The sequence below is a fragment of the Kogia breviceps genome, chromosome 9 (assembly GCF_026419965.1).
Source record: "Kogia breviceps isolate mKogBre1 chromosome 9, mKogBre1 haplotype 1, whole genome shotgun sequence".
In the NCBI taxonomy this organism is placed as follows: Eukaryota; Metazoa; Chordata; class Mammalia; order Artiodactyla; family Physeteridae; genus Kogia; species Kogia breviceps.
In genome coordinates, this window is record NC_081318.1 from 3,239,232 (window position 1) to 3,259,533 (window position 20,302).

Sequence of the window (20,302 nt, forward strand, 5' to 3'; positions counted from 1 at the left end):
CGTCACTGACCCTCACATCGTCCCCACCGTGACCAGGGATTGCTGCTCAGGCTGGCTTCCGTGTCCTGTCCCCCTCTCCTGTTGGGTTGACCACGTGGTAGCTCTTGGTCTTACGCTTCTCTGCCCTGGTTCCGCACCAGCATTTTCCCAGGGGTCCCCGAGTCCTTTCAGTGTAAAGCTGGGAGTGGATGGACGGTGCTTGTGGCCTTGGGGTGTTGCTCCTGCTGCACCCTCTTCCCACTTCCTGTGTCTGTCTGTCCGATGCAGTCTGCCAGCAAACAGTAGTGAGAAGCCCAGCTTCCAGTGTCCTAATGAACTTGTTAACTTACTTAAGAAGCTGCACTGTACGTAGTCAGCACCACATCGGCCACCGCTGCGCCCTGTAGTGCAGCCCCTCTCGCTGGGCCCTGACGCCCCTCGGCGCCCGACAGCTCTAAAACTGGATTGTTCAAGAAGTGGTAGGGGATAATTTTGGAATTTTGTATTTAATTTCTATAATTTGAGACACCAATTTTATAATCTTTCTGGAAGATGCGTGTCCTTTGTGCTGCTGTGAAAAGTTTAATTTTCAGGTTGACTCTTTCTGTGGATTCTTCGCAAGTTAATGTAACTCTGCTGCTCCTTTTAGAAAACCAAAATGTCAGCATCTCCTCTGGGACAGGATTGTTTTAGCTACTTTGTTATATTTCAGTGTCATCGTCTCTTATCATAAATATTAACTACTTCTTGGTACTCCCTCATAGTTCTGCAGAAGGCATATATCAACCTTGATTTTGCTGTGGACACTTACATTTCAAATATATCACTTCAGGGACTTCCCTGGCAGTCCAGTGTTTAAGACTCCGTGCTCCCAATGCGGGGGGCCCAGGTGCGATCCCTAAAAAAAAAAAGAAAGAAAAAAGATCCTGCATGCTGCAACTAAGACCTGGCACACACTAAGTAAATATTTTAAACAAAACAAATCACTTCATGCATGAGAGTACATTTTTGTTCATTTTTTTCATCATTTTTTAGAAATTCTTCTCATCTTCCACCTAAACCAGTATAGTGCCTTATTTATCTGCTGATGGCTGATCCATTTTGTATTTCTAGCAGTTGTTAAATTTCAGCATTTCTTTAGTGACATGACTGCTCTTGCCCAGTGCTTCTTGAGCTCAGAATGGTTTTTACATTTTTAAGGCATTGTTTCAAAGAAAGGGCATGTGTCACACAAAAAACATGTGGCCTACAATGTGTGTCATCCGCCTGACCCTAGACTCTCTCCCTGCTTTGGGCTGTGTTACACAGTTTGGTTACTATGATGAAAAGATTAAAATAGTTTGTGATCTTTACCTTTTGACAAATTAGATATTTCTTAATTAAAAATTCTTAAATCTTCAAAATTTGATAAAACCACTCTTTATAAATTGCCATACATATTCATAGATTTAAAAGGACCGTGTTTTTGGAAGTCTCAGCTAATTGAGTCTAATGGCTCTGGAGTCACCGTGGTCCCTACACACACACACACACACACCACGATGCCAGTTCTCGGCTCTCCCTCCAGGACTGGAGCTCTTCCCCTGGGTCTGTGAGCGCCCTGGGACCGTGTGAGATTACAGCTAAGGGGTGTGGAGGGGCCAGAGCTCTCAGTCATGTTTTCCAAACACTAAGAAACACTGACCGAGGAGGGACAGTGTCTTCGGCCTGGCTGTTTTCAGGAGAAAAAGTAATGGACAAATATAACAGGTGAGGCTTTTGTTGTGAGCCGTGAATCACACGCACCTGACTGGGGGCAGCCTGGAGCGGGTGGTACGGTGAATCCTGGGGGCCGTGCACTGTTCGGACGGTGCTGTTCTCTTTTCCAGATGAGCAAAACTACCTTCTCCGAGATGCCGAGGCCGAGGTGCTTTTCTCCTTCAGTCTGGAAGAGTCCTTGAGGAGGGCACACGTGTCTCCACTCTTTAAGGTACTCTTGGAAGGGAGGTCAGATAAGACCCCCGGACGCCACAGCTGCTGTAGCTGTGGGTGACAGCAAGGGCCTCCAGGGAGCCAGGCCCCCCCCCACACCGTCCCCACTGCATGGCGGTCCTCCTCGGGCAGGGTTTCTGGAGGTCTTCGGCACCTGCAGAGTCCTGCTGTTTACCATAGCTAAAAGAATCCCATACAAAGTTAAATTAATAGGTTAGAGATATGCATTACAGATACCCGGTTCAAAGAGTGATGTGTAAATAGGTAGGAGACATTAAATGATGTTTTTGCTTTTAACAACTTACATTACTTACAACTTACATTACTTAATACTATTCTCATTAAATGTATACTCAGCTAGAGAATGGAGACCATTCTTGGGAACATGTTAATTGAATCTGTGCCCAATAATTCTAGACTGGAATATTTAACTATTTGTTAGATAAGATAGAACACTCTGGAAAATTGTCTTTGTATCAAACAGTGGCTCAGTAAATTAAGATAATCATTTTTTTACCCTTCCTAAGCAGCCAGTTTAGGAATCAGAAATGATTTGCAATACTGAGTTAAGAGAAGATAGTCTGATTTTTCTATATATTTGAGGAGTTTAAAACAAAAATAGTACACTTAGGAGCAAGGGTATTAGAAAATTTTAACCAGCAAAATCATTTCCCATTCTGTTTGAGCTTTATAGTTTAGAATTTTATAGAAATTAAGAATGTTCCTATTCTTGCTTTTATCGCACAGTACTTCATGTCTTTTAGGAACATAAGTTCTAGTTGCTGTTGATAAGTATAGCTCACACCTAACAATATGAAAGTGCTGAAGTTACTTCCGAATTTATACGCCTGGATTCCGACTGGGGGCTAGCAGGGGCCAGTACGTATGTCCCCATGAAATTAGACATTCTGTCCAAAATCTCAGGGTAGAGTGAGAAATTATATACACTAAAAATTCAGTTTAAAAAACATAATACACATATTTTCATTTTAATTTTAGGCGAAATATTTTTACATCACTCCCGGAATCTGCCCGAGTCTTTCAACTATGAAAGCGATTGTGGAATGTGCAGGAGGGAAAGTACTGTCTAAACAACCGTCTTTCCGGAAACTCATGGAACATAAGCAAAATAAGGTGGACAGAAGTAAAATACGCTATTGAATTCATCATTGTCATGTATAAGATCCATTGTTTAGTAACCAATAATTTTCTTTTCATTAGAGTTTGTCAGAAATAATTTTAATATCCTGTGAAAATGACCTTCACTTGTGTCGAGAATATTTTGCCAGAGGAATAGGTACGGTTTATTCCCCCTCTCGCTCTGTATTACGAGTGTGTAGGTACACACAGCAGTGCAGTTATTTAACCGTTTTTGTTTTCATTCCTTTCAGATGTTCATAATGCGGAGTTTGTTCTAACTGGAGTGCTCACACAAACACTGGACTATGAGTCATATCCTTTTGAAAGACGTGTGGTGCCGAGACCCTCTCACCATTAATGTCAGAGCTGTGTGTGTTCCGTGTCTCCACGAATAAGGAGATTTTCGCCAGAGTTGGTGATAAAAATGATAAAAGACCCCTTACATTTTTGGAGATTTTGTTTTTATACACTATGTGCTCTTATATCTCTGTGGGTTTTTTCCTACCTTTGGGTGGTTGGTGGGTGTCATCTCAGGGCCCCTTTTCTTGTGTCTGTAGCCTGAAAGGAGCCCGAGTCCTTCTGCCCCAGGACGGTTGGAGCCCCCGGCTGGATAGTTCAGGGTTGCAGGGGTTGGCGAGGGCTTGGGCGCCCGAAGCTCACCACCTCAGCGTGTGGCCTGGATTGGATGCTGTCACTAGTTTGCGTTGTGTTTGTTTGGCAGTTGTTTTCCTCAACAAGCTTACATATAAATTTAACTGACGCACCTGCGCTGGTGACTGGAGCCCGGTGCTCGGGTCTGGCTGTGTCGGCTGCCGGATGGCGCGGCCCCTGCTCCCTTCAGACGCCCTTGTTTTCCAGCTGCTTTCTTCGGGGACAAGCATTGTAAAGCAGGAAGACAAATATATTAAATGTACTGCATCTTATTAAGATGTGCCATTTTATTCTGAGGAAACATAAATTATGTTTTGTATTATATGACTTTAAGAGCCCACGTCAGGTTTTATGATTCATTTGCCGGGTTTTTAAATGTTTTCACAACACTGTTAATGGAACTTTAGCTGCAAATAAAATGGTGTAAATAAAGACCTTGCTATCTTTAAATTATGGATGTTAAAGATTTGAAATGTTTTGTACTTTTATTTTTATTTCTTACACTCTTTTCTTTTATATTGATATCTTGCCCACATTTTAAATAAATGTACTTTTGAACTTAGAATTGAGTGGTCCTTTGTTATTACATTTTTTGTATAATTTATATGATTTGCATTAAACTGGATCACACTTTAAGTAATTTCAAGGCAAAAATATTTTCTAGTAAATTTTTTCTCCTGAAGAAATAATTTCTGGAAGGTAGCCATTTTCTGTCAAGGTAATAAATTCCTGGGCAGAGGCATATTCAGAATATTTAGCAATTACTAGAAACAGGTAGGCACCAACCAGCCAGAATCATTAATACCACAAAAACCCATATATATATAGCCCGCTTCTATTCCAGGTGTGGTTCTAATACACATCCTGTTGGGTTGTAGGTACAGAAGCATACTGGAGACTACCACCTTATGAGTACTTCCTAACATGAATATATAATAGACATTTATTAATATATTCAGGAACGATAGTGTCCTCACCTCACTGCTCCTCAGGTGTGTCCCTCAAACACTGGATTTGCCTACATCGCGACGTCTGAGGTGTCTTCCTAGAAGGAGTTGTGATCTGCTCCAAAGTCTGCTCGCCAGTTGCACAGTCTCTACAGTTTAATTCCCAGACAGAGTTGAAGTGGAGCATCCGTACCCCGATCACGGCCCTCAGCCTCACGGGGGGCCTCACCCTAAGCCTAGCTCCAGCCATGACCCTGACCCTGACCCACCTGTACTAAAAAAGTCAGTGAACTCCTCCCCATCCCAGGAATTCTGAGCATCCCCGTAAGGCTCTGACGTTGGTTACACACGTTGAACACATCGTTACTTGAGGTGTTCTCCCAACTCTGAGGGTGGAACCGCGTGGAGTTACTCCTACCAAGGGGAAGGGAATAGCCCACGACTTCACAATTTTATTGAAGTGAGGCTCAACACCTGCAACCTTAACCTGTGCCGTCTCAAAAGCCTTGACCTGTGGCAGCTTCCCAGTGACCCGGCTGCTGCCGCGTGGGTACACCTTCACTCTCAGCACGAGTGATTGATAGGCTGATCGTCTACTGGAAACATTTACCCGTTGAGCTCCGTAAAATGCACCCGAACAGGTTTGTTCAGATGTACCACGTGCTGGCCCTTACTTGTATTTTTAACAGACTGTATCTCAAACTGTGTACATTTTTAGCTCATACTTTTTTTGTACCTAAGCAAACTTAGGGATACTTACCTGTAGAACTGACCTTTTCTCCTCATGTACAACAGGTGGAATGAGTGTTGATGTGAAATAATTTAGAATCTGTAAAATCCCAGAAGTACAGAAGAGTTTCATAAGTAGGAACAAAATCTTGATCGCAGAGTATTCAGAATATGGCCCTCCTCCTTACACCCTTGAAGAAAAGTGAAGATAATGATGGAATAAAGGCCTTCTGGGTAGAGTATATGCATCTGTTCAGTCTTCAGTGGAGACAGGGTTTGTTTAACAAACATGCAAGTATGACTGACTTGATTAACCTTTCAATGAGTGTTTTTTTCAAAAGCTGCCAAGAATAATCCTTAAAAACTCCAGGAGCTGTCTACAGCCAACTGGCTTGCACAGCTGCTAAGCACTGATTTGGTGGCTCAGAGGAAGTTACATGTGAACGTTTAAGAATAAAGTAAATCAACTTCTTAGAGAAGTTGATTAGGTTAGAAAATTATTTCTCCTAGGAAAAGAAGTCTCACTTAGTCCTGTTGTTTTCGTCTGGCTCAAGGTTTTTTAATAGAAATGCAAACCACATACGTAATTTTAAAGTTTCTGGTAGCCACAGTAAAAAAGCTTTCAGATTTAGTTTCTAAAATTTTATTTAATATATCTAAAATACTGTTTCATTTACAAGTAATATTCTTGAGTTTTACTCTTTTTTCTTTTTTTATATTTCATACCACTTACAGTTTAAAAAGATATATATACCCAAGTTTATTCTAAGGGTAAGGTGTTTTCCAGTAACTGAGTTAGTGCCAACTTTTTAAAATTAATTTGTATTGGAGCGTAGTTGATTTACAATGTCGTGTCAGTTTCAGGTGTGCAGCACAGTGAATCAGTTTTACATATACACGTATCCACTCCTTTTAAGATTCTTTTCCCATATAGGTCATTACAGAGTACTGAGTAGAGTTCCCTGTGCTGTACAGTAGGTTCTTATTATCTATTTTATATATAGTAGTGTGTGTTTGTCAATCCCAATCTCCCAATTTATCCCTCCCCCACCGGTGTTAATTTTAAGTTAAAATTCACAAAACTGAGATCGACAGCTCAGCTCTTCACTCGCGCCAGGCACGTTTCCAGTGCTCGGTGACCGGGCACAGCCGGTCACCTGTGAGGAGTGAGAGCCGTCTGTATCCCGTCTCACTTTGCACATGAGGGTAGACGAAACGCGAATGCCACTGAAGACGACACACATGCTACATCCAGACAAGCCCGGGATCGTGTCTCTGTGCAGACAAAAGCACAGGACTTTGAACCAAGAATCAAGATGGCGGAACAGACATGGAGCTCGCCCCCTCCCACAAACACATCAGAAGTACATCTACACGTGGAGCAGCTCTCACAGAGCACCTGCCGAGCCCTGGCAGAGAATCTCAGACACCCAGAAGCGCAAGGAAGATCTCCATGTAACCCCGCAGGATGAAGGGAAAAAAGGAAGCGGGATGGGACCTGCGCCCCTGGGAGGGAGCTGCAAAAGAGGAAAGGTTCCCGCACCCTGGGAAGACCCTCGCTCACGGGGAGATCAGCCGGGACAGAAAGGGGGCTTCAGGGGCTCAGAGGAGAGCAAGGCAGCCGAAAGAGAGACCAGCCCAGAGGGTCTGTGCCACCTCCCTGCAGCCCCCAGCCTGAAACGCACGCCTGCTGGTATGTGCGGGGTTTGGGGGGCTGAAACTCAGGCTTCAGAGGACAGACCAGGGGAGAGGACTGGGGTTGGCTGCACGGACACAGCCTGAAGGGGCTGGAGTGCAGTATGGGCTGCGCGGAAGAAGCCCAACCCGCCATAGAAGCAAAGAGCCATTGTTAAGGGGCACGTGGCGGGAAGGGTGGGGCCCGCCAGAGCAGCCTCACTCTGTGTGCTCACAGCCGGCTCACACCACCGTTGGAACCCCATTAACATGGGCGCAAAGAGAGGGGTGGGCCCCCCAGAGCGGCCTCTTTCTCCGCGCTCTCAGCTGACACACCAGCTCTGGGAGCGTGCGCAAGAGCCAGCGGGCCGTCTACACGCCGAGGCGGGGCTGAAATCGGAGCCCTCTCCCTGTGGCTGTACGATCCACAGATTTGTGCCACTGCTGCCAGCTCTGCAAACTCAGTGCTGGGTGGACAACGGCTGCTTCCGTGGCTGGGACAGGCCCGGCCTTAGCAGCTGTGGGCTCTGTGTGGGCGCACACATGGGGCGGGGCCGGGGTCTGGGCTGCTTCCGTAGCTCCCACCGCAGGTCTAGGTGCGAAACTACTGCAGTCCTGGTACCCGACTTCGATGGACCTGCACTGGTGGTTTTGTGAACACAGTGCCTGAGGGAACACCAGGGCCAACTGCCTGCATCCCCACCATGGAGGCGAGGCTGAGAGGAGTGTCAATAACAGTGCATTTTGGGAGCCCACGCAATGGATGACAGGTGACACGAGGCCGTGTGCCGTGCACACGCGGGCTGCTCCAGCGGGGGATGCTCAGTGGCTCCTCTCCCAGTGGGAGCGCGCCGATCCCGCCTACCCCACACTGCAGCTTGAAAGTGGATCCAGGGGCTTCTGCTCCAACAGCTGGGGAGCAGACACTGCCCCCAACAGGGCAGTGACAGCCACACAGCAAAGAGGAGGCCCCGCTCAACATCTGGGCAGGCTCTGGTCACCACAACACCAGTCACACCCCTTTTCAGGGGGATAACGGCCAGGACACACTGAGGAAAGAGGCAGCAGGCATCCGTACTCAAAACAGCCCTCGCACCAAAAATATTAAACCTATGCAAGCTACACAGGGACTCCCGCATAAAAATAGCCCTCCAAGACCACAGTAGATCATTGTTTCTCCTAAACTCATAGAGAAGCATAAATAAAATGAAGAAGCAGAGGAATCGCTCCCAGTTAAAAGGTCAAGAGAATTCCCCTGAAAGAACAATGAAACCGACCTCTTCAGTCTAATAGACACCAACTTCAAAAAGGAGATAATGAAAATACTAAAGGAATTAAGAAGGGCTATTGATAGAGATGCAGATTACTGTTATCAAGGAACGAGAAACTATAAAGAGAAACCAAAAAAAAAAATTAGAAAACTCATTTGCCAAGATGAAAGCTAAGCTTAAGGCAATAAAAGGCAGACTGAATAATGAAGAATGAATAAGTGATCTGGAAGACAGAATAATGGAAATCACCTAATCAGACAGCAGACAGAAAGCCAAATGAAAGCAATACAAGAGACCTATGGGATAATATAAAGCGTGCCAATCCACACTTAATAGGGATCCCAGAAGGAGAAGAAAGAGAAAAGGGGACCAAAAATGTATTTGAAGAAATTATGGCTGAAAACTTCCCAAACCTAAAGAAGGAAACAGATATCCACATACAGGAAGCACAGAGGTCCCAAACAAGATGAACCCAAACAGACCTACACCAAGACATAATTAAAATGGCAAAAGTTCAAGAAAGGTCTCTAAAGGCAGCAAGAGAAAAGCAAAGAGTTTATGACAAGGGAACCCCATAAGGCTATCAGCTGATTTCTCTATAGAAACATTACAGGCCAGAAGGGAGAGGGAAGATACATTCATTCAAAGTCCTGAAAGGGAAAAATCTGCAGCTTAGGATACTCTACCCAGCAAGATCAGCATTTAGAATAGGAGAGAGAAAGAATCTCTCAGACAAGCGAAAACTAAAAGAGTACAGCGATACTAAACCTGTCCTAAAGGAAATATTGAAAGGTCTTCTCTAAATAGAAAAGAAGCAAGAGTCTATAGGAAAGAGAAAATCACAACTGGAAAGTAAATCACTTAAATAAGCCAGTACACAGATTTTAAAAAAAATTTTAAATAAGATTTCTGTGAAAGCAATGACAACCACAACGAAGAGCAAAAGGACAGGCATATGCAGATGTAGACGAGGACATCAAAATCGCAAAATGCGGGGAAGGAGAGTAAGAAAATGTACATATATATTTTTTCAGAATGTGTTTGAGCCTATATGACTACCAGTCTAAAGCAAATAGATATTGGAAGGGGTTAACATACTTGAAAAACAGGGTAGCCACAAATCAAAAACGTATAATAGATTCACAAAAACCAAAGAAGAGAACACAAGCATAATACAAAAGAAGATCAAACTCAAAAGGAAAAGAACAAAGAAGAAATACAAAATCAATTCGAAAACAAGGTTTAAAATGGCAATAAATACATATCGATAATTACATTAAATGTCAATGGACTAAATGCTCCAATCAAAAGACACAGTGGCAGACTAGATAAAAAAGAAACATGAGCCTACAATATGCTGCCTACAAGAGACCCACTATAGGGCAAAGGACACAGACTGAAAGCGAGGGGTTAGAAAAAGATGTCATTGCATGAAATGACAAGAAAGCAAGGGTAGCCATATTCATATCAGACAAAATAAACTTTAAAACAAAGGCTATAAAGAAAGATAAAGAAGGACACTATATAATGATAAAAAGGATCAATACAAGAAGAGGATATTACACTCATCAACATATAGGCACCTAATATGGGAGCACCCAGATACATAAAACAAATACCAACAAAGGGTGAAATTGACAGGAATACAATAATAGCAGGAGAATTTAACACCCCACTCACATCAGTGGGCAGACCTTCTAGACAGAACATCAGTAAGGCAACAGAGACCCTAAATGATACAATAGAACAGTTAGACTAATTATATTTTCAGGACATTAGATTTAAAATAAAAAAAAGAACAACAACAAAAAAACCCAGAATACACATTCTTTTCAAGTGCACATGAAACATTCTCTAGGATTGACCACATACTAGGGCACAAAACAAGCCTCAACAAATTTAAGAGTATAGAGATTATTTCAGCATCTTTTCTGACCACAGTTGCATGAAACTAGAAATCAACCACAGAAAAACAAGAAAAAAAAACGAATTCATGGAGACTTAGCAACATGTTACTAAAAAACCAATGAGTCAATGATGAAATCAAGAAGTACATTTAAAAATACCTTGAGACAAATGACAATGAAAACACAACCATACAAAATCTATGGGATGCAGCAAAAGCAGTTCTTGGAATTTCATAGCAATACAGACCCTCTTCAAGAAACAAGAAAAATCTTAGACTTCCTTGGTGGCACAGTGGTTAAGAATCCGCCTGCCAATGCAGGGGACACGGGTTCAAGCCCTGGTCCTCCCACATGCCGCAGAGCAACTAAGCCTGTGCACCACAACTACTGAGCCTGTGTTCTAGAGCCCATGAGCCACAACTACTGAAGCCCACAGGTCTAGAGCCCGTGCTCCACAACAAGAGAAGCCACCGCAATGAGAAGCCCACGCACCACAATGAAGGGTAGCCCCCTGCTCACCGCAACTAGAGAGAGCCCGCGTGCAGCAACGAAGACCCAATGGAGCCAAAAATAACTAAATAAATTTATTTTAAAAATTAAATTTTTTTTAAAAAGAAACAAGAAAAATCTCAAATAAAAAACCTAACCCACCACCTAGAAGAATTAGAAAAGAACAGACAAAACCTAAAGTCATAGAAAAAAAAAAAATCAATAAAACCAAGAGCTGGTTCTTGGTAAACAAAATTGACAAACCTCTGGCCAGGCTCACCAAGAAAAGAGAGAGGACCCAAAGACAATAAATAAAAGAGGAGAAATTACAACCGATACCACAGAAAACCACACGAAACCATAAGAGAATACTATGAACAATTATATGCCAACAAACTGGACAACCTAGAAGAAATGGACAAGTTTCTAGAAACACACAGCCCACCAAAACTGAATTAAGAAGATAATTTGAACAGACCTATCACTGGAAGTGAAATAGAATCTGTAATAATAGTAATAATAATAACAACTCTCTACAAAAGTCCAAGACCAGATGGCTTCACAGGCAAATTCTACCAAGCACACAAAGAAAAACTTAAACCAATCATTCTCAAACTCTTCCAAAAGACTGAAGAGGAGGGAACACTCCCAAAGACATTCTATGAAGCCACCATCACCCCAATACCCAAACCAGACAAGGACACTACCAAAAAAGAAAATTACAGGCCAATATGTTTGAATATAGATGCAAAAATTCTCAACAAAACATTAGCAAACCGAATCCAACAACATATAAAAAAAGATCATACCCATGACCAAGCTGGATTCATCCCAGGGTCACAAGGATAGTTCAATATACTCAAAAATTAATGTAATACACAACATCAACAAAAGACAAAAACCACACGATCATCTCAATTGATGCAGAAAAAGCATTTGATAAAATTCAACATCCATTCATGATTTTTAAAATGCTTACAAAAGTGGGTATAGAGGGAACATCTCAACATAACAAAAGCTATTTATGACAAACCAACAGCCAACATAATACTCAAAGGTGAAAACCTAAAAGCATTCTTGCTAAGATCTGGAACAAGACAAGGATGCCCACTCTCACCACTGCTATTCAAAAGAGTATTGGAAGTCCTAACCACAGCAATCAGACAAGAAATAAAAAGGTATCCAAATTGGTAGGTAAGAGGTAAAATTGTCATTATATTCATATAACATGATATATATATATATAAAACCCTAAAGACTCCATGCAAAAACTACTAGAAATGATAAATGAATTCAGCAAGGTAGCAGGATACAAGATTAACATACAGAAGTTGGTTGCATTTTTTTACATTAACAATGAAATATCAGAAAGGGAATGTAAAAAGCAATCCTGTTTAAAATCACATCAAAAAATACTTAGGAATAAATCTGACCAATGAGGTGAAAGACTTATGGGCTGAAAACTATAAAACATTAATGAAGGAAACTGAAGAGGATTCAAAGAAATGGAAGGATATCCCATGCTCTTGGATTGGAAGAATTAACATTGTTAAAATGGCTGTACTACCTAAAGCAATCTATAGATTGAATGCAATCCCTATCAAATTACCCATGACATTTTTCACAGAACTAGAACAAATAATCCTAAAATTTTCATGGAACCATAAAAGACCCAAAAATATTCCCAAAGCAATCCTGAGGGAAAAGAACCAAGCAGGAGATGTAACCCTCCCAGACTTCAGACAACACTACAAAGCTACAGTAATCAAAACAGCACATGGTACTGGCACAAAAACAGATATATGGACCAATGGAACACAACAGAGATCCCAGAAATAAACCCACACACCTAGGGTCAATTAATCTTCGACAAAGGAGGCAAGAATTTACAATGAGAAAAAGACAGTTGGGAAAGTTGGACAGCCACATGGATATCAATGACGTTAGAACACACCCTCACACCATACACAAAAATAAACTCAAAATGGCTTAAAGACTTAAACATAAGACATGACACCATAAAACTCCTAGAAGAGAACACAGGGAAAACATTCTCTGACATAAAAGGTACCAATGTTTTCTTAGGTCAGCCTCCCAAGGCAGTAGAAATAAAAGCAAAAACAAACAAATGGGACCTAATCAAACATAAGCTTTTACACAGCAAAGGAAACTGTAAACAAAAAGACAACCTACTGACTAGGAAAAAAATATTTGCAAACGATGCAACTGACAAGGGATTAATGTCCAAAATACACAAACAGCTCATACAACTCCATATCAAAAAAAAAAAAGGGAAGAAGATCTAAATAGACATTTCTCTAAAGTAGACATACAGATGGCCAACAGGCACATGAAAAGATGCTCAGCATTGCTAGTTATCAGAAAAATGCAAATCAAAACTATGAGGTACCACCTCACACAGGTCAGAATGGCCATCATCAAGAAGTCTATAAACAACAAATGCTGCAGAGGATGTGGAGAAAAGGGAACCCTCCTACACTGTCGGTGGGAATGTAAATTGGTGCAGCCACTGTGGAGAACAGTATGGAGGTTCCTTAAAAAACTGAAAATAGAGCCACCATAGGATCCAGCAATCCTATTCCTGGGCATATATGCGGAGAAAACTCTAATTCGAAAAGATACATGCTGCCCAGTGTTCATAGCAGCACTATTTGCACTAGCCAGGGCATGGAAGCCACCTAAATGTCCATCAGCGGATGAATGGATAAAGAAGATGTGCTATATACACACAGTGGAATACTACTCAGCCATAAAAATGAATGAAATAATGCCATTTGCAGCAACACGGATGGACCTTGAGATGATCATACTAAGTGAAATCAGTCAGGCGGAGAAAGACAAACACCTTATGATATCCCTTATATGTGGATTCTTATCTGTGAAACAGAAGCAGACTCACAGACGTAGGGAACAGACTTGTGGTTGCCAAGGGGCAGGGAGGTGGGGGAGAGATGGACTGGGAGTTGGGGTCAGCAGATGCAAACTGGTAAATATAGAGAATGGATAAACAACAAGGCCCTACTGTAGAGCACAGGGAACTGTATTCCAGATCCTGTGATAAACCATAATGGAAAAGAATATGAAAAAGAGTGTATTTATGTGTTTAACTGAATCACTGTGCTGTACAGCAAAAATTAACACAACGTTGTAAATCAACTATATTTCCATAAAATATGCGTGTATATATATATATATTTTTTGCGGTATGCGGGCCTCTCACTGTTGTGGCCTCTCCCGTTGCGGAGCACAGGCTCCGGACGCGCAGGCTCGGCGGCCATGGCTCACGGGCCCAGCCGCTCCGCGGCACGTGGGATCCTCCCGGACCGGGGCACGAACCCGCGTCCCCTGCATCAGCAGGTGGACTCTCAACCACTGCGCCACCAGGGAAGCCCCATAAAATAATTTTTTTTTGAAGAAGTACGTTTCCCCTCATACGTGACAGATCATCTGTGGTAGACTAGGCACTGAGAAGACACGTGGAAGAAATAACGAGTATCCTTGCCCTCCAGGGGTTTTACAGTCTCAACAGGAAAAGTTAACATGTCTTAATGCTGCAAACATCTAGTAATTAAGAAAAAATACTTTAGTAACAGCCACGCAACACTATTTAAGTATCGTAGCGCAGAAAAGAACGGGGCTAATGAGACAACTACCCCCAACTCCAAACCACGTGCTACTCAGCTCCTGAAATTTACCTAATTTTGTTGGATTTAAAAGCGCTCAAGCCGAGGTCTACGCTTGCGGGGAGGCCCGCCATCTCCTGCGCACCCTGCATGGGTCTCAACCTGTCCCGGGCGACCTGCTCTCTCCTGCAGCTCCTCCCTCGCCTGCCGTGCCACACTCGGCCACTAGCACGTCACCTTCAGCTGTTCCCTCCCCACACCCCCCATCTATGCCTCACCTGCTTCGTTCACTCGGCTGCACAGACGCTCGCACTGCTCGGTCACCGTCCCCGCCGGCGGACTCCTGTCCCTCCCGGAAATCTGAACACGCTTCTCGTTGCCTCCGGGCCTCCGGGCCTCCGGTCTCTTCCCTTTCCCAGCGTCCTCCAGCCTTTTGCAAGAGCAATTTATCTGAAATAGAATTCTGGTTGTCACGTGCTTGCTAGAAAGAGAGAAGGGCCAAATTGCGACGTTTCACATCTTTCTTAACCTCTTGTGACAGCCTCACCCCACCCCCTCATTCCCGGCCGTCACACAGGTTTCCTTGCTGCTCCCTGGACGAGGGAATTCGCCTTCCCACCTGGCAAGCTTCCCTCCTCACTAAGGCCTGGAAAGCTCTTCCTGATGCTCCCAGGCTTCTTCCTCTTATGGCTTTAGCGCTGTGACACAGTATAACGCACGCCTCGGAGATGGCACTTACTCTTCGATCTACTTCTCCACTCTGCCATGACAAAGCGCAGGCGACGACGGCAACAAAAAACGGATCCGTTGGACCACGTCAAGACTTAAAACCTTACTGTTTCAAAAGGCGCAACAGAGTAAAAAGGCAACCCGTAGGATGCGGGAAACACTGCAAGCCGGTACCTGATAAGGGGCTAATATCCAGAATATAAAAGGAGCTACTACAACTCAACAAAAAGACAACCTGATTTTAAAACGAGCAAAGGACCTAAGTGTCCATCAATAGATAAGTGGATAAAGAAGATGTGGCACATATACACAATGGAATATTCCTCAGCCATAAAAAGAAACAAAAATTGAGTTATTTGTAATGAGGTGGATGGACCTAGACACTGTCATACAGAGTGAAGTCAGTCAGAAAGAGAAAAATACCGTATGCTAACATATATATATGGAATCTAAAAAAAAATATGGATCTGAAGAACGTAGGGACGGGACAGGCATAAAGACGCAGATGTAGAGAATGGACTTGGGGACACGGGGAGGGGAAAGTGTAAGCTGGGGTGAAGTGAGAGAGTGGCATGGACATACACGCATGACCAAGTGTAAAATAGCTAGCTAGTGGGAAGCAGCCGCATAGCATAGGGAGATCAGCTCGGTGCTCTGTGACCACCTGGAGGGGTGGGATAGGGAGGGTGGGATGGAGGGAGAGGCAAGAGGGAAGAGATATGGGGACATTTGTATATGTATAACTGATTCACTTTGTTATACAGCAGAAACTAACACACCATTGTAAAGCAATTATACTCCAATAAAGATGTTTAAAAAATAAATAAGTAAATAAAATAAAATGAGCAAAGGACTTGAATAGACATTTCTTCTAAGAAGATGTATAAATGGCCACACTAAGCACAAGAAAAGACGCTCACCATCACCGGTCACCAGGGAAAAGCGCAACTACGTGACACCCCCCCACACCCATCAGGGTGGTCACCCTCCAAAAACAAAACAAACAAAATCACAGTAAGTGTTGGTGAGGATGTGGAGAAATTGGCAGCTTATGCACCGTCAGCAGAAACATAAAACGGTACAGCCATGGTGGCAAACACTATGGTAGCTCCTCAAATTTTTTAAAAAGAATTACCGTATGATCCAGCAATTCTACTGGGTATGCACCCCAAAGAACTGAGAGCAAAGTCTCCATGAGACATGTATACATGTTTGTAGCAGCATGATTCACAACAACCAAAAACTGGAAGCAAACCAAGTGTATAACCACTGATGTACAAACAAAATGTGGTCCGTACATACACCAGAATATGATTCAGCCTTCAAAAGGAAGGAAATTCTGAAAGGAAGGAAAAGATTCAGGAAATTCAATGTGGCTGAACCTTGAGGATGTAATACTAAGCGAAATAAGCCCGTCACAAAAGGGCAAATGCTACAAGATTCTACTCCCATGAGGTGCCTGGAGAAGTCAGATTCACAGAGGCAGGAAGTAGATGGTGGGGGCCAGGGGCTCCGGGGGCGGGGGATGAAGGGGGAGCTAGTGTTTCATGGGGACAGAGTTTCAGTTTGGGACCATGGAAAGTTCTGGAGATGGGCGGTGACGACGGCCACACAACATTGTGCCTGTACCTAATGCCGCTTCACTGTACACTTAGAAATAGCTAGAATGGGAAGTTACACGTGTATTTCACAATTTTTTAAAAAGAGAAAAAGGAGACGACGCGAGTTAAGCCAGCGAGCGGTGAAGAGGAGATCGGAAAGATTCTACCGTGGGCACCTTCTTCTGTCCTCGAGACTGTCACTGAACGCTCTTAAACCAAGTTTTCAAAACCGCAAATCCACACACAGAACTAAATTATAACCAAACGCATCGGCGAGTGCGCGCGCGTGCACGTCCACATTTTTCTGTAGCTCCCATCACATCTGAAAAGGGTTTTGACACGGACGCTTTTCCAGCGGTAGGTCTTCTCTTTCTGATGATTTTATTGCAGCGCCTGCCCTGGAGAGGTAACGGTGAACAGAGCACAGGGCACTTACCCCGAAATTGCTTAAAACAACAACAGCAGCAATAAAACACCCCCCAGGTGTCCTGATTTAGTCGGGATTTATCATTGGTAAACTGTGTTTTCCATATGCATGTAAGATACTTGGTTTTTATCTCAATTTGCTATTTTCGGATTTTTTCCTAATACAGAAATTAGGTATGGTTGCTATCATGGCCGTCACCTGGTATCATTCGACAACAGAGTGAAGATGATGCCACTCTTGGACTGTGGACAGTGACACTTCTCTTCCTTAGAATAATGTCCTTTTCTATGGAAAGTTATCTGGAGAACGAATGACAGCATGCTAATTATGTTGGCACCTAGACCACACACACACACACACACACACACACACACACACACACACACACACACACACACACACAATCTATTTTCCCCAGAAAAACGCTTGAACGTTTGAAAGCCACTGCCTGTATATAATAAGAAACAAAGTTATTTTCTGAGTGTGGATACAACAGTATCAGAGTTTAAGAACCGGTGACAAGATGGCACAATTCACAGCTCTTTTTCACAGCTGGTAAAGCTCATTTCAACAGCCCAGGAGAACTAGCAACACCGTTGCTCTGGGATCAGTGAAGCGCAGGAAACAACAGCAGCTCTTCGGAATAATACCTTAAAACGAAGCATGGAAGAGGGGGCATATACTCGCTAATGCTGAAGACAGTTACATCACCAGATTTCGGCACAGACGGACACATTTACAGACGCTAGTCAACCGCTCAGTGAACAGCCCTGGTTAGACTCCCTGAGAAGAAGCGCCTGTAAGAACACTGCTTGTCCCGAGAGAAGAGCCACAGAAACCGCAGGGACCATGCACTTCAAGTGTCAGTGAACAGCTCGGAGCAGGGAGCCCCGGCGGAGGGAACAGCCCCTGTGAGGGGAGGGCTGCAGGGCCCCCCCCCGAACGCCCCAAGACCCGGTCAAGGCGTGTCATTCACGGAGAAGCCCCAAATGAGAAAAATCTGCCTAAAGCCAACGTTACCTGGTGTTTCCAAACCGCAAAGTGGTAGAGGCGGCGGCAGCAGAGTCAGCGGTCCCGAGCTGCAGTGTCCCTGTGCAGTTGGTACCCAACCAGGCTCCTCTTGGCTGGTGCACAGCAAGCCAAACGCCGAGACGCCCGGTTCTGTTGGCGAGGCGGCCAAGCCAGGAGATGGGAGGGCAAACCTCAGCTCTAGCGTCCCGGAAGTGAAGGGGCTCGGGGTATTTACGCGATAACGAATAAAGAAGCAGGGCTGCCTGGGGCGTGGGGAGCGCCGGGAAAGTTGTCGATTGGAGAAAGGTGCGGGACTCCTTCTGCGCAGGCGTAGCTGGGCTACAGGCCGCTGCACGGTCTAAAGGGCGCTGGGCGGGCCCTCGCGCAGTCCAGGCTCGGGAATCGGTGGTCCCATCCGGCCCCAACCAGCTCAGCTCCAACTGGACGCAGCTGATTCCAAGCTGCTGGGAAACAAGCCGGGCAAACAGCTTATTGCTTAGGCTACGTGCTGCCTGGTGGACACGCAAGTCTTAACTGACCTTGATTAGTGAGGGCAGGTGAAAAGGATTTGACTCGTGACCCCACGGATTCGCAGTCAGATGTCTGAGCTGCAGGTGGCCTGTGGCAGCTGTACGGTCATGGGGGGGTCTGGGCATCCCCCTCCACCCAAGGCCACGACCTGCCGCTGGTACCCCAGGCGTTCTCCGGGACCTTGGGCGCTCACCAGTCGGCCTGGAAATGGAATCCAGGCACAGGCTGCAGGCAGAGACACGGCCCTGGGGTGGAGGACGAATCTGCCCTGCTGGGATCTCGAGTTTTCCTTAGTCCCCAGCTGTTTCCTCACCACAAGGAGGCCTGTGATAGGGACTCGACGATCGATCACCAGCGCGCGTAGGGTCCCCGAGCAGGTCCTGGGCGAGCGAGGCCTCTCCTGCCCGCCCCCGGGTCCCCAGCTCCGGAGCACGAGGCGGCGGCCGGGAAGAATGAGCCGGACTGAGCCGAGAGCCGGCGGGCGCTGCCCGGGGTGGGGTGGCCCCCAAGTGCCCTCCGCTGCCCTCAGGCCGGGCTCCCTTCGCGGGCCGCAGCTCTGACGCCGGCCTGCGTCCTCACCCAGCCGCCGCCCCGCGCCCGCCCCTGCAGCTCCGGGCGCGTGGCCCCCGCGGGCGGCCGTCCCCCGGAACGCAGGCTCCGCGCGCCCCCTGCCGGCCGGCCGAGCGCGCAGCCCCGCAGGCGCCGAGCCCGTCCGCGCGCCGCGCGCCGCTCGCCCCCGGGCCTCAGGACGGGCCCCGGCGCAGCCTCGCTGTGACCCCGGCCCTCGGCTCCCGGGGTCTCGGACGGGGCCCGGCGGAGGCCCGCCCGCTCGCCCCGGTCTCCGCGCCTCGAGGCCGCCGGGGCCCACCTGCCCCTCCGGGTGCGGGGGCTGCGCCGTCCACGGCGCGGTGGGAGCGGACGGCGCAGGCGCAGACGGGGCTCACGCCGGCCCCCGCCCCCCGCGGCCACCCGGTGACCCAGCGCCGGCTCACGTGGCCCGCGCTCCCGGGGTGCCTCGGCCCACCCATCACTTTCCCACAGACTAGAGTCCGCCCACCTCCAGCGCCTGGAAACCTGTTTCCCAGAGATTTTTCAGGTTGTAGTTTAGGAAACTTGAAATGCAAATGGCCAGGCATCCTTCCAGCTCTTTGGTTAAAGAAAAAAAAGAATTCTAGTCGTTCAGAATAATACCAGCTTCCGTTTACTGACTACTGCAGGCCAGGACGCTCACGTCCCCATTCCCTCTGAGTTAGTCTCCGCTTCACGAAGGGAACTTGGGCCCTGAGAGTTTCGTTCGGACACTTGCTCCAGGACACACAGCAGGCAGGGGGAGGGCAGTCCAGCTGACGCTGAAGCCTGTGGCCTGCACGCGGTGCGCGGCCTCTCTGTCCTCGCGGCCTCTCCTTGTCGGAATCGTGCTCTCTGGGAGGCCAGGGCACAGGATGGCTAGTCCAGGGCCAGCCCAGCTCCTCTGAGAAGCTCCCAGCCTGCCGGGCGCAGCAGGTGTCAAACCATTCTTGCTGGTTGGGTTTGTACCTCGCTCGCTGACCATCTGTTCACTCGGTCCCGGGAGGTGGGAGAGCGTGTGCCAGTGAGCGACG

At 45.9% G+C, this 20,302-nt stretch overlaps 1 protein-coding gene and 1 long non-coding RNA gene across 3 annotated transcripts in view; one reads left to right on the forward strand and one right to left on the reverse strand.

Moving 5' to 3' along the window:
* PAXIP1 (PAX interacting protein 1) overlaps positions 1 to 3,823 on the forward strand; it is a 54,710-nt gene extending 50,887 nt beyond the window's left edge. The window contains 5 exon segments of the mRNA XM_067041757.1: positions 1,848 to 1,948; positions 2,950 to 3,084; positions 3,172 to 3,247; positions 3,342 to 3,424; positions 3,426 to 3,823. Coding sequence (XP_066897858.1) covers positions 1,848 to 1,948; positions 2,950 to 3,084; positions 3,172 to 3,247; positions 3,342 to 3,424; positions 3,426 to 3,485 — 455 coding nt within the window. The 3' untranslated portion in view covers positions 3,486 to 3,823.
* Positions 467 to 19,332, reverse strand: LOC131762928 (uncharacterized). Of its 2 annotated transcripts, none has more exons than XR_010842027.1 (8): positions 18,895 to 19,332; positions 18,180 to 18,631; positions 14,681 to 14,852; positions 5,449 to 5,608; positions 4,719 to 4,837; positions 3,855 to 3,955; positions 1,765 to 2,130; positions 467 to 877 (listed from the first exon to the last, which is right to left on the reverse strand). It is a non-coding gene; the product is annotated as an uncharacterized lncRNA (long non-coding RNA). The 2 variants fall into 2 exon arrangements; XR_010842028.1 differs by having other exon boundaries at positions 18,180 to 18,634.
* Positions 19,333 to 20,302: the final 970 nt, after the last annotated feature.